At 38.1% G+C, this 13,879-nt stretch overlaps 1 protein-coding gene across 6 annotated transcripts in view; it reads right to left on the reverse strand.

The window, feature by feature from the left end:
• LOC126092615 (reticulon-4-interacting protein 1 homolog, mitochondrial-like) overlaps positions 1-13,879 on the reverse strand; it is a 152,002-nt gene that overhangs the window by 98,038 nt on the left and 40,085 nt on the right. For 5 of the 6 annotated variants that reach the window (XM_049908326.1, XM_049908325.1, XM_049908328.1 and 2 more), the window contains exon 6: positions 4,918-5,103. The exons of the other annotated variant lie outside the window; for it this stretch is intronic. In XM_049908326.1, coding sequence (XP_049764283.1) covers positions 4,918-5,103 — 186 coding nt within the window. The remainder of the gene's footprint in view (positions 1-4,917; positions 5,104-13,879) is intronic. 6 annotated transcript variants of the gene reach the window in all.

The raw sequence follows: 13,879 nt of genomic DNA on the forward strand, positions 1-13,879 counted from the left end.
TGCAATGTACTGGGTGTAAGCAAGCTGCATCGAAATCTGCTCATGAAGCATGGAATGCATTTGAACTATGAAGGGAAAAGGTTTGTTTGTGATCATGTTAGTGGAATAATTACTGAAGGACTTCTAAGGAATAAAACTATCTATCAGCTTCCTGGACATCCTTCCGACAACAGTGAGGAAAACAAAATGAACAAGAAAGAAGAACAAAAATACAACACTGCTGACGTTCCTAATTTAAACTAGAGGTATGTGATGCTGTAAATATGATTCCCAATTACCAAATCATGAATACACCTGATCTAAAAATTTATCACCATAATGTGCAATGCCTGCATAACTATATCGATGAGATTAACGTACTGTTAACAGATAAACTTAACGATACGTCTGTGTTACGCATTTCTGAGCACTGGCTTAACCTAGAATTAATCCAGAATATGAAAATAAACAAATTCATTTTGGCTGCTTACTACTGCAGAAAAAAACAGCAAGCAGGGTGGGGTAGCAATCTACACAAAGGATAAGGTAGATTTTGTTACCCTACTGGACTTAATTTAGATCAAATGTCAAAAATAATTATGAAATTGCAGCTGTAAAAATCATTCAGTTCAACCTGGTTATTGCTACAGTTTACCGATTACCATCTGGAAAGTTTGAACTTTTCTTAAACAAAATGGAGTCATTGCTAAATAAAGTAAATAAACTGGATTGTGAGTTGATAATCTGTGGTGACTTCAATATCGGTTTTCTCACAAATAGTGAAAATAGGGAGAGCCTTTTGAACTTTTCAACATCCTGTAATTGAAAGGCTCAAGTAAAAGCCACTACCCGAGTAACATAAACTTGCCAAACAGCTCTGGATCAGTTTCTAGTCATGAAGAGTTTACACAACACCTCACAAAATTTTTCAAAGCAGGTTTTAGTGATCAACTTGCTCCAATATTAAGCATAAAAGTACACAATGCAGTATTGTTAACAACATGTCTTTCAGAATCGCATGTAGAAGTTATAATCAGGATAATGTAAACTACTTCAACAACTTATTATAGAAAGAAAAATGGTCAGAAGTGTACAAAATGAATGATATAGATGAAAAATTCAACACTTTCTCATTGATACATTAACCTATTTCTTTGAAACTGCATTCCCACTGAAAACATGAACCCTAGAACAAACAGCTGGATCATAAGGGAAGTAAGGGTTTCATGCCAGAAGAAAAGACTACTTCATGAAAAATGTAACTCAAAAAGTTCCTCACACAATGTACACAATACTATAAAAAATACTCCAAAATATTAAGAAAAGTAATAAAAGCAGCAAAAATAATGCATAATGATGAATTCATTTATAATTCAGCTAATAAATCAAAGGCTATATGGAGTGTTATAAAAAAAACCTGGAGAATACAGACAATATTGCAAAAATATAACACTAAAACATAAAAATAGAAAAGTAACAAACCTCTTAGAAGTAGCCAACACATTTAACAACTTTTTCACAGGTGTTGCTGATAATATGTAACAGTCAAACATTAAGAGCACCGAGGAAAATGGATATAAAATAAGTGTATGTAGAGGATCAACGTACATTAGTTCTGTTTCACAAGATGAAGTAGCTAAAGCAATAAAAGGACTAAAAAATTCCAAGTTTGCAGGCACTGATGGTATACCCACAAAAATATTAAAGACGAGTGCACCGAACCTAATTGAAATACTCAAACACTTACGTGACTGCTCACTTCAGACACGCACTTTCCCCGATGTATTGAAACATCAAAAGTTATTCCTGTATATAAAAAAAGGTGATAAAAACAATGTAAATAACTACACACCCACCACAATTCCCTCCTGCATCTCTAAAGTAGTAGAAAAAGTTATGTATGACAAACTTATGAAATTTATAAATAAAAACAGCATCCTGTGTAATGGACAACATGGATTCAGAAATAAGAAATCAATGACAACATCTATTTATGAGTGCATCAATTCCATCCTAAACCTGATGGACAAAAAAACAAGAATCAATAGGAGTATTTATTGACTTGTCAAAAGCTTTTGACATGGTGGATCATAAAATTCTGCTATCAAAGCTTGAAAGATATGGTATTCGATGTCTGTCCAACAAATGGATTAGTTTCTTCCTGACTAATCGTAAGCAGACAGTGTGCATCAAGCACACAAATATTAAACTAAAAACTGTATCTGAACACTTATCTGACTATAAACAAATTAAATGTGGTGTAGCCCAAGGATCACTAATGGGACCCCTTCTGTTCCTTCTGTACATAAATGATCTAAACTTAAATGATGATGCACATAAAACAATCATATTTGCAGATGACACCACAGTTCCACTAAAAGGAGACAATGAACTGTTAAAGCAGACAATAAATACAGTCACGAAACAACTTAGCAGCTGGGCACAGAGTAATCATCTTGTAATAAACAGTAAAAAAACCATTGCACTAAAATTCTACAATGTTCCTAACAAGGACACATTTATCCCATCAGTCTCTATCAATGGCAAACTAGTTGATAACAATACTGAAACCACATTCTTAGGACTTTGGCTGTAGAGCAACGTAAGATGGAATAAGCTTATTGAACATCTCAATGTAGAACTTAGCAAAACTTGCTTCTTTGCTCATTAAAATCATGCTGTAATTGGAAAACAGTAATGAATAACGCCTACTTTCATTCTCTTCTTAGATTTGGTGTCACCTCCTGGGGAAACTCTAAAACAGATAATAGCACTTTTAAACTACAAAAATGGGCCATTAGAATCTTGTTTTGGTGCAAGCCCAGAGACTCTTGTAAACCTCTGTTTAAGAAATCTGGTATTCCTCCATTACCATGTGTATACATTATGGAAACCCTTTTGTTCTTTAAATTAAATGTAATAGATAAGGACTAAAAAAAAGAGTACTTTATCAGTCAAAACAGAAACTTACATATAACTCAAATCAGCACAGCTTTGTGCCAAAAAGGTACTTTTCACATGGGAGTTAAGCTTTATAACAAACTTCCTGAAAACATAAAAGCTATTACTGAGGTCAATATCTTTGGAAAATTTCTAAAGTCATATTTACAGCATCACTGCTTTTACTCCATTGAAGAATATTTAAATTCATGAAGTGTGTTATATAAATACTTATGTATAAAGTGAATTATTGTAACCTTAAATACATATGTCTAGAAATGACTTTCTGCTATATATTTATAACTTGACTTGTCCAATGTCTTATGCATAAGCTGCTTTGTAGACAACAGGACCGCTTTGTACACAACAGGACCAATAAAAGTACAATACAATACAATCAAGTGAATGGTGTATTCACAAAATAAATATCAGCACTATATTTGCAGAGTAATATTACTTCTCTACAGTCCTGGCTAAGATTTGTACTCCTGGAGTGTGCACATATTCACAAACCCAGAAACAAAGCCATGTCAGGCCAGTGCTTCCCCGACTCCCCCCCCCCCCCCCCCCCCCCTCTTCACAACCACCCCTCTCCACTGCTCAGAGTATTTTTCTGTCAATGCAATAAATTTCACTCGTAACTGAAAATGTTTGTTAATAATGATAAAAATACAAGCAAAACAATTTTACTTATTAAATATATACTGGTAAGTTTATACACACAGGGATATTACAGTATGTGAAATACAGAAAAATACAGTCACTGGCATGGAGTTACATAGGTCAAATTCTGTTAAAATTGAAAACTTGTCTACTTTAAAAATTACATAACTGAAAAAAATGTGCACATAAATAAGTTGAGCCACATGTTGAAATAACAGTCAGATTTTATGTAAAGTCAAGAATATTACTCACAAGACAGTACTTAACTAATAAAGGTCTCAGAAATGGTGAAGTTAAACAAATAGGTCCTTGAGGCAGGCTTTTCACTACAGGTCTATCAGGCCAACCTGGAAGCAGTGGTGTACATCAGCAGCCAAAAGTAAGAAAAGTGTTGCAAATTAACTGAAAACTTTCAGGTCAAGCAGGGTCTTGGAACCTTTCTGAAAACTCTTCATAGAGTGTTCAAGCAATGGCCTGACAAGGTTGTGCTTCTGAGTTTGTAAGCATGTGCACACACCAGGAGCACAAATCTTAGCTAGGCTTGTAGAGAAGTAATATTGTTATCAGTCATGTTTGCTCTATGAATGAGAATGTTTCATGTCATGAAAGGAAAAAGAGTTACCCAACAAGAAATTCTTTAATTCACTCTTAAAATCCAACGCATTATTTACAAGAGATGTTACAGATGCTCTACCAGGTTCTCGAATACATGTGTATCCATGTACCTGACCCATTTCTGTACTAGTGTTAACTCTTGAAGTTTTTTAGAGCTTATTTTTGGTCCTAATGCCAAACTCATGCTTTCACTATTTTTAATAAAAGAGAAATATTACTAATGGCAAAGAACACTAATGATATTTATAATGTGAAGCAGCTGTCAAAATTTCAAGCTTTCTTGAAGAGGTCCCTGTAAAATTTCCTAGAACTAACACCAGATACAATTCTTACAAGACTTTCCTGTATTCTGAAAAAACTATCCCTGTAAGTTGAGTTTCATGAAAAAATTATTCCATAGCTCACCAGTGAATACAAATACTCAGAATAAACTACTTTCTTCATTTTTAATTAACTTTAGTAGTAATCATGAACACTTCAAATGTAGCCAAACTAAGGCACTTCATAAATTCTAGGATATGAATTTTTCAGTATTATCATTCCTCACTTCTTCTACAGATCAGGCCACAGAGTGATGAAAAAATTAGGAAACTAATGCAACTTTCTAATAAATGAAATAATATGGTTTCAATTTAATCAGCTACAGTCATTTTTGTAAAAGGAAATCAATTTTTTGCCACACACACAGGTATTGACCATAAACATGAAATCTGCAATCACCTATCATGTTCTGAAAGCTGCTTCTCAACATCTGGCTGCTGGTCAGAAACAATACAGTCTGCACCTAAAGCTTGCGCAACTGGTATTGCCCTGTGTGGACAAGTCACAGTCACATGAACGCCCCACAGACGTGCAAGCTGCAGTATTATCACTCCAACAGCTGTACATCCAGTATGGACTAATATTCTGAAACAAATCACACAAGTCTCAAACACACATCTGCTGAAATTGATGACCAATACCTTAAAAAGACTTGACATCTATCACAAAAATGGGCTCAAAGTGAACAAAAACAGTAACAGAAATTCTGCTCAAAGAATGAGAATATAAAAAGCAGCAGCAAATAATAGGGAACTGGTGTTGCCAATAAAAGAGACAATTATAAACAAGTGAAAATTCTGTAGTGGAAGTGGCAAGCAATAGACTGAGATGACAGATGTCATGGGACAATGATATGTACACATACAGATGGTGGCAGTATTGCATACACAAGGTACAACAGGGCAGTGCATTGGCTGAGCTGTCAATTGTACTCAGATGATTCATGTGAACAGGTTTCCGACATTATTATGGCCACATGACAGTAATTAACAGACTCTGAACATAGGATATTCAGTTTCAGAAATAGTTAGGGAAATCAATATTCCGAGATCTACAGTGTCAAGAGTGTGCCGAGAATTCCAAATTACCTCTCACTGCAGACAACATAGTGGCTGATAGCCTTCATTTAATGACAGAGCAGTGGGGTTTGCACAGGAATTGTCAGTGCTAACAGACAAATAACACTGCATCAAATAATTACATAAATCGATTCGAGATGTACAACGAACATATTTGTTAGGTCAGTGTGGCAAAATTTGGCTTTAATGGGCTATAACAGCAGACAACCGATGTCGCCTGCAGCTCATGATCATATCGGTTAGACTTTAGACAAATGGGACTGGTCAGATGAGTCCCAATTTCAGTTGGTAAGAGCTGATGGTAGGATTTGAGTGTGGTACAGACCCCATGACACCATGGACCCATTGTAAACAACACAACAAGCTGGTGATGGCTCCATAATGACTGTGTTTACGTGGAATAGATTCAACCCTCTTGTCCAACTGAACCAATCACTGACTGGAAATGGTTAGGTTCGGATAACAGCTGATGATAACAATGCAAATGGTCTCCAATTGGCAGAACATAATCATTTCCAGTCAATTATCAGTTCAGTAGGACCAGAGAACCCAGCCCATTCTATGTAAATACAGTGCACACCATTATAGTCATCACCATCCTGCACAGTGCCATGCTGATAACTTCGGTCCACGGCTTTGTGGGGGTCTGCGCATCACTCAAACCCTCCATCAGCTCTTACCAACTTAAATCAGTACTCTACAAATTATTACACTGCTCTTGGTGTCCCAGTGTCTGAGTGAGTGGTGAAATTATAGCACAAAGAACCACATGGAAGGGATAATAACTAGATGTTCATGTTCAGAGAGAGAGAGAGAGAGAGAGAGAGAGAGAGATATGATAAATAGAGATCAGCAAATATTCAAGGCTTGGCTAAACACTACATAATCAGTGGTGATTCTCATATGTGGTGGATCATATAAAACATCATCATCATCAGAATTTCTTTCCAGCAAGCCGGGTAGGAACTTTGTGAACAATATGCATCCATTGGTTTCTGTCCTGGTATAGCTTTTCCCTCTCCATGACATCCCAACTCCTCTCCTCTTGACATCTTCCTTAACCTGGTATATCTATCTTCTTTCTAGGCCACCCAATTGGTCTTATTCCTGGTTCCTCCACCTCCAAATACTGGCGAGGGTTTCGAGGCGGGTGTATTCGCTTCACATGACCGAACCACTTCAATCTCAAAGCACTCATCCTCTCCTCTGTAGTCAATGTCACCTGCAGGTCTCTCCTTACATAATCATTCCTGACTTTGTCTCGCCTAGTTTTTTGTAGAGCCGAGCTAAGGAACTTCATTTCAAATGCTTGTATTTGACTTTCTTCTCTCGTATTTATGAAACAGGCCTCTAGACTATACATCATGATAGGCAGGGGATAAGTTTTATACATTGTCTGTTTGGCTCTTTGAGGGACTTCCTTGTCCCAGATTAGATTTCGAACTTGGTGGAAGAAGCTAGATCCTTTTGTTATTCTGTTTAAGACTTCTAGTTTGGAACTTCCATTGCGTGATATGATGCTACCCAGATAATTGAAGCTTTTCATACATTCAACCTTCTCCCTCTCCAGTATGATGTGACAAGATGTGGGTGTTCTGTTCACCTTCATTGCCACTGCCTTGTTCCTACTCACAGAATGTTTTAAATTTTGTGTCCCAGTAATCTAGTCTCCTCTGAACTTCCATTTCTGTCTCTTCCCAAAGGGCGATGTCATCAGCAAAACAAATGCACTGAGATCTTAATTTTCTTCTTCCTTGATTTCTTTCATGATTGTGTCCATAAACATATAAAAATAAGAAATTAAACAGTAAGAATTCTATTATATCTTTTTCACAAATGTACTTAGATAAATGGTTGTCAACAGTCACTCTGTTCTGCAACATACCTGGTCCACTTGCCCACAGGAGCTTGTGAACGTCCTTAGGAGAGGTAGAGAGGGGAAGGGGGATCATTTCCATATTGCCTCCATGACATGAAGATTATCTGAAAACTTTTGATGTACATAATGGTAGTTCTTCACACCATATATCCCACACTTAGTGTGCACAGCCATATGAGGGTAGTACTGTAACTGCGAAGCAGTACTTTCTGTGAAGGAAAAGCTCTTCAGCTCTCTTAAAAAAATAAATCACTGTAATTAGTAATAATCATACTTGGTTCTTTTCTTGGAAGTGCACCAATAGAGGAACTTCAACGGTCCAAAAGATCATTGTGGTAACTTCTCCTATGGATGCCTGTGTCTTTTTTCTTGGCTGTAGATCAATTCCAACAATTATCTCTTCCTCTCTATGTAAAATATACCTAAAAACAAAGATGATGTGACTTACCAAATGAAAGTGCTGGCAGGTCGACAGACACACAAACGAACACAAACATACACACAAAATTCAAGCTTTCGCAACAAACTGTTGCCTCATCAGGAAAGAAGGGAGGAGAGGGAAAGACGAAAGGATGTGGGTTTTAAGGGAGAGGGTAAGGAGTCATTCCAGTCCCGGGAGCGGAAAAACTTACCTTAGGGGGAAAAAATGACGGGTATACACTCGCACACACACACATATCCATCCACACATATACATATACATATTTAAATATGTCTGCTTGTGTCTGTATATGTGTGGATGGATGTGTGTGTGTGTGCGAGTGTATACCCGTCCTTTTTTTCCCCTAAGGTAAGTCTTTCCGCTCCCAGGACTGGAATGACTCCTTACCCTCTCCCTTAAAACCCACATCCTTTCGTCTTTCCCTCTCCTTCCCTCTTTCCTGATGAGGCAACAGTTTGTTGCGAAAGCTTGAATTTTGTGTGTATGTTTGTGTTCGTTTGTGTGTCTGTCGACCTGCCAGCACTTTCATTTGGTAAGTCACATCATCTTTGTTTTTAGGTATATTTTTCCTTCGTGGAATGTTTCCTTCTATTATAACCATATCTCTATGTAAAATAATTGAAAGGCAACCAATCACTACAGTGGACTGATGTGTGGAGCATAGAAACATGTATACACACTAGCTTTCAAGCTCTTGTTCTTTTTCTAGTAAAGGTACACACATTCACACGCACAAGGCCACTCTCTGTCTCTTACAGGGTGCAATCAGGACTCTAACTCCATTGTAACTCAATCTGAAAAGTAAGTGAATGTCCCACACGCGCATAATGCTCTAACTGCTTCTGAGATATTGTCTGCCCTGCACACTTGTAATTATTGGATGACCACCTCAGTCGAAATCAGTTACACGCTTTCCTTAACTTAAGTACAGAATGGATAATACTGTATGCAGTACCATGACATGTGCTGAATTTCATCATCAACAGCTCAGTGTTGCTGCTTCGCTGTCTCAATTTTCACAAGCATCAGTACTCCAGTCCACTGTTTGTCGCTGAAGTCGCATTCTCTGTTTCTTTTTATAATTCCACTTACTCACTCTCCCTTTCTTTCCATAATGGTTGCCACACAGAATCTACATTCTACTGTTCATTTCAGAAGGTTCACTAACTATGACCACAAAAGATGAATAACATCATGTTGATCTTGTGTGACATGCTCTGCCAGTGGTCTGATCATATTTCATACACAATCACACAGGTGCATATAATTTAATTACCATGATACCTTTATAGCATATTGCTAATCCCATAAAACTGTGCATACATCAACATTAGAGTTCTAATAAAATGTTGGTTATTTGATGATTTACCTTCATAGCCCACTTCTTGCACTGATGTTTACTGCATGTCTGCTGGCCATCTTTGAAATGAGCCTTCAGTTCACTCTGAACATGGCACTTCTGATATATCAGTGCAAGAAGTGGACTAAATCTGATTCCATACCAAAAATCTAATAATTACAAAATCAGCAATTAGTGTGTTACGAACTGCCATATTTGAAGGCCATGAAAACTCTGAAATTACACGATATGTTGTAAAAACAGGTCTAGATTCTGGAACTGTCCACATCTGGTATAAACTCTGAACATCTAGTTCAAGGTAATGTAATATCACACCATGCCCACCTACCAGCTAATGCACTAAGTCCACTTCCAGCATTATAATTAGAACTTGGATTTTTAGGTAGTTACATATTCTTTACCTTCACTCATACAGAGGTGAAATTGTCACTATATGCTACCAACATACAACACAATGGAGCTAAGTCAGGGGACTCTGGACAAGAAAATGTTTGTATGTTTACCACTGAAACTTAGTTCCTGTGTTTACCCGAAAACAGATATCTACGTTCATAACTGTGAGGTTTATAAACAACTCGTTAGTGAAAGTTTTGCCTGGGAGAACTATTGCCTGAAGTTCGTGTACTTTCCTGTGATGCACGCAGGGAACTGGATGTGATCGTCTGATGGTGTATGGCGAACTGTCTGGAAAAGCCCAACTTTTCCACAGCCACTGCAGTGGGCCCAGTGATCTGTACACTTTGCACATGGGTGCACTGTGAAGCAGTCGACATGACAGAAGTCCCCACTGCCACAGTCAATGTGTTACGATTGCGAGTTCAGAGCCCATCGATACATCTCACACTGATGATTCATGATGCTACCATCTTGGAAATGATTTGCAAGTATTAAACATTCACAGAAAGTGATGTGGTATGCTGACCATTGCTACCTGTTGTCAGCCATGAGATGCTCATTTTCTGCCTGTGCAATTCTGAGTGTTCACAATTCTCAAACTATCTTCCAAAGACAGACTGTATAATCTGAGGGCTGATATGTGTGGTTCCAGAGGGCTGATATGTGTGCTTCCAGATTGATGCCAACTGAACGACTGTGTCTCTAATTAGAGTGTCTGAAGGTGAGATTTTGCATGCTGGGTTCACAAAAGTAAAATTGCATTGGTGACAACCCTTGTAAATCAGTCACCCAGGAGTGATACATCTGATCAGGTTGTTTGTGGTATTGATGAAATTTGAGTTACGAGGCGACTGCATGGAATTGTTGCACAAAACAACTCAAAAGCAACATGCACATTTCTATTAATTTTAGGGTGACTTGATTTGATAGAGGACCCAACTTCTTAAGTAAGAAAAACATATCTGGGGACTTCCAAGACAGAAAGACCAATTCTAGCAGACTGTCATCAGTTACCTGAAAGGCAGTGAAGTCCTGTTGCACCTACTGTAAATGTGTGTCCCAATCCTCTTTGGCATCATTAAATGGTGGAAACACTGGTGGGAGGACTCTCCACCTTGGAAGTGATCATTGTATGTATTGGTTGGGTACCCAGTATCTGCAGTTGATCCTTCAGGAGTCAAACTTCTTGAAGCAGCAACTAAATGTGCTGCTGCTGCTGCTGTTGTTGTTGCTATTACTGAAACTGCTGTTGCAGTTTTCATAAGCTCTGCTTCCATGGTACTCTGCTAACCTTTTATCTCACTGTCAATTATCAATTACTGTGAGCAAAATGCAGTTGGATGTCACGTATGACTTGGAAGAAGCCCAATGAGGTGGGATCGACTGTTCTGCAGCAATCAACAGCAGATTGCAAAGTGGGAATAGTAAAGACAACAACAAGAAAACAGACAAATGGAGATGGCACCACAAATAAACCAAGTCCAACAAATAACCTGGAAAGAGAGAACTTGAGACATAACAAAAATGGAAACCAAGAACCAATGGTGCATTATGAAAAGATGATAGCAAAGCAAATACACCACTGAGTCCCATATCACAGTGTGGCGGAACTTATAGGGTGAGCATGGCCTCTAATTTGCTGGCAGAATGGTGTGTGGTGCTGTGGCAAGGCAATTCTAGTGTCCAAGATTTTCACAGATTTGTCTGATGGCCAAGTTCCAATTCCATTATCTCCTCTAGTCTTTCAAAGTCGCCAGGGCAGGATACCAAACTACCTTCGCAGGAATCATTAGAAACTGTTAAGAACATCAAATGCATCTGAAATCAGAAGTGATATTGCGCAGAAGGCAGTTAATAAGTTTAACTCTGTTTTGGCAAAAAATTCACAATAATCAAATTTTGCTACTACTTGAAATACCCTCAGTGATGGAGAAGAAAGCACTCCATCAGACCTGTCTCCAGGAATATTTCAGCTCCTAAAACGTGCACCACAAACATCTTCTGATGTGGAGGACTCATTTACCTCCTCCAAAAACAATCTTTCTGACCGGGTAGATTCTTTGACTGCAGAGTATTTGAGGAAGTACCTGGACATTCATTCACTGCCCTCAAAATGAAAAGTAAGGTATGTGTGGTATCCACCACTATTAAATCTCTGCACTGAGCAGCAGCATACCCCATTACACACGGCTGAGAAATGCATCGTTGGTCGCACTACTCTGTGTGTGGCCCGCTGCTAGCATCACAGGGCGCGTTTGCACGTGCACGCTTCAAATCACAGCAATTGGCCCACCATAACACTTAGCGATTGGCTGTCCAGAATATACAGTTACCCAAGCCACCAGCTCCATTAACTATGTAGCCTCATTTAACGCCGCTACCAACATCTACAAGAACATCGCACTATGTTCTACTCCATGAATCGGAAGTGCTCGCTGCATTGAACTGTTTCGTCTCTTGGACTGGTGTACCTCCTACTCAATGTTGATTGAGTAGGAGGACTTAGAATCTGGTTGCTTCACTGGAACTTGGACTTCAACGTTAACTAGGCTTAGTATGGCAATGGACTTGTGATTTCCACCCGAACTCCACTTGCACTTCCCAGACATTGGCATAACCACCATCAATTTATATAATTTTCAAAAAGCGTTCAACAACAACTTGTCGCTTGGTGTCAGAATTATTTGTATCAGTGTTGTGATGATAAACTGCAGTACTGTGAGGTATATATTGTGTTATTCCTGGTTATAACAGTGTGGTATCTTAATAATTTCAGTGAAGATGGGCATTTCAGTACACAGATGTGACCAAAAATAGTTTTCATTTATTAGTGCAGCATACACTTTCAAAATACAAAATTAAGTAAAGTAAATCTACCTTCTTGACATACTTTTTGTGTTTGGTATGTGAAAATGCATGCTAATATAATAGGCTATGTGGTTCAGAAGTTGATTTCAGATGAAACTGTTTTATATTATATATTTAATAACATATTTTCATATAATCACATATTTTCATACATACTTTACTTTACATAAACACCTCACATTTTGCATGATAGATATTACATAAAAATCTGGACTCTAATTGTAATGTAGTGTTGTTACTTATAATTTTTCTTTACTTTCTCTTTTGCTATTCATCAGATGCCCACTTAAGAAGAAATGTACCTCGGCTGCCATCTCAGTTTCACTTGTCATGAAATGAGAGTTTTAGAGCTTACTTTTGTTCTAAAAGCATTCATTTTGAGCAGATGTAAGTCAAAAAGGTGCCTGCAATTGTATCTGAATTCACTCAAAATATATGATGAGTTCTTAAAATATTTGTGTTGTCTACGTTATTTCAAGATCATCCTTTACTGCTCTCTCTCTGTTGTGGGGGAGGGGATACTTACATTGGAGCTTATGAGCCAAAGAAGTAATAAAAATAGTAGAAGAACATTTCTAAAACACTGTAATAAGCATGTAAACTTTGTTAGTAAATCAGTTTGCTAGGTTACTGATTCCTTCACCACAACATACTGCCTGCTGTATGACCACAAAAGATTTTATTGGAAGTTGACTGCGGAGAAGATGAGTGTCTCAGTATGCCTTGGCATCTTTATAATCCCTCATTTTTTCCTCAAATTTTCTTCTCTTTCCAGTTCATGTTACTTGCCACCCCACGCTCTCATCTAACGGAACATTATATGCATTAGTGATTTTAAACCCAGAGTCATGATATGTACATCTTCTATTACATTTGAATTAACACAAGCCTTCACTGAAAACTGACGTTCTTGCATCAAAATATGGCACTGAAGGATTTAACTGTATGTCCTCCTAAATCAATGGAAATATTCAGTATCTCTGGGCACCCAACCACCAGAGACAGCATGCCATTCTGTGCAGTGCGGAATCGACATGCTCAGTTGAAACTCAGCGACCAGACTCTTCTTACTTCACCATTGGGGGCAGCACACACAACTTGGGTGGCTCATGCATGTTCCTCCTAACACATGCACCGTAAACTGCCAATATGATTCGCATGCACGGAATTCACTATAAGTACCATGACTGCATCAGGTCTCTTCAGTACTTCGTCTACTCACATGAGGATGGCCGGACGTCTCTGGGCCGAAAAATCGCGGCAGTGTATTGACGATATCCAGTTGCAAACACATAAATTACTGGAAGAACAAATATGTCAGGAAAATTTCAGAAGTC

The sequence above is a fragment of the Schistocerca cancellata genome, chromosome 7, assembly GCF_023864275.1.
Source record: "Schistocerca cancellata isolate TAMUIC-IGC-003103 chromosome 7, iqSchCanc2.1, whole genome shotgun sequence".
Taxonomy (NCBI): domain Eukaryota; kingdom Metazoa; phylum Arthropoda; class Insecta; order Orthoptera; family Acrididae; genus Schistocerca; species Schistocerca cancellata.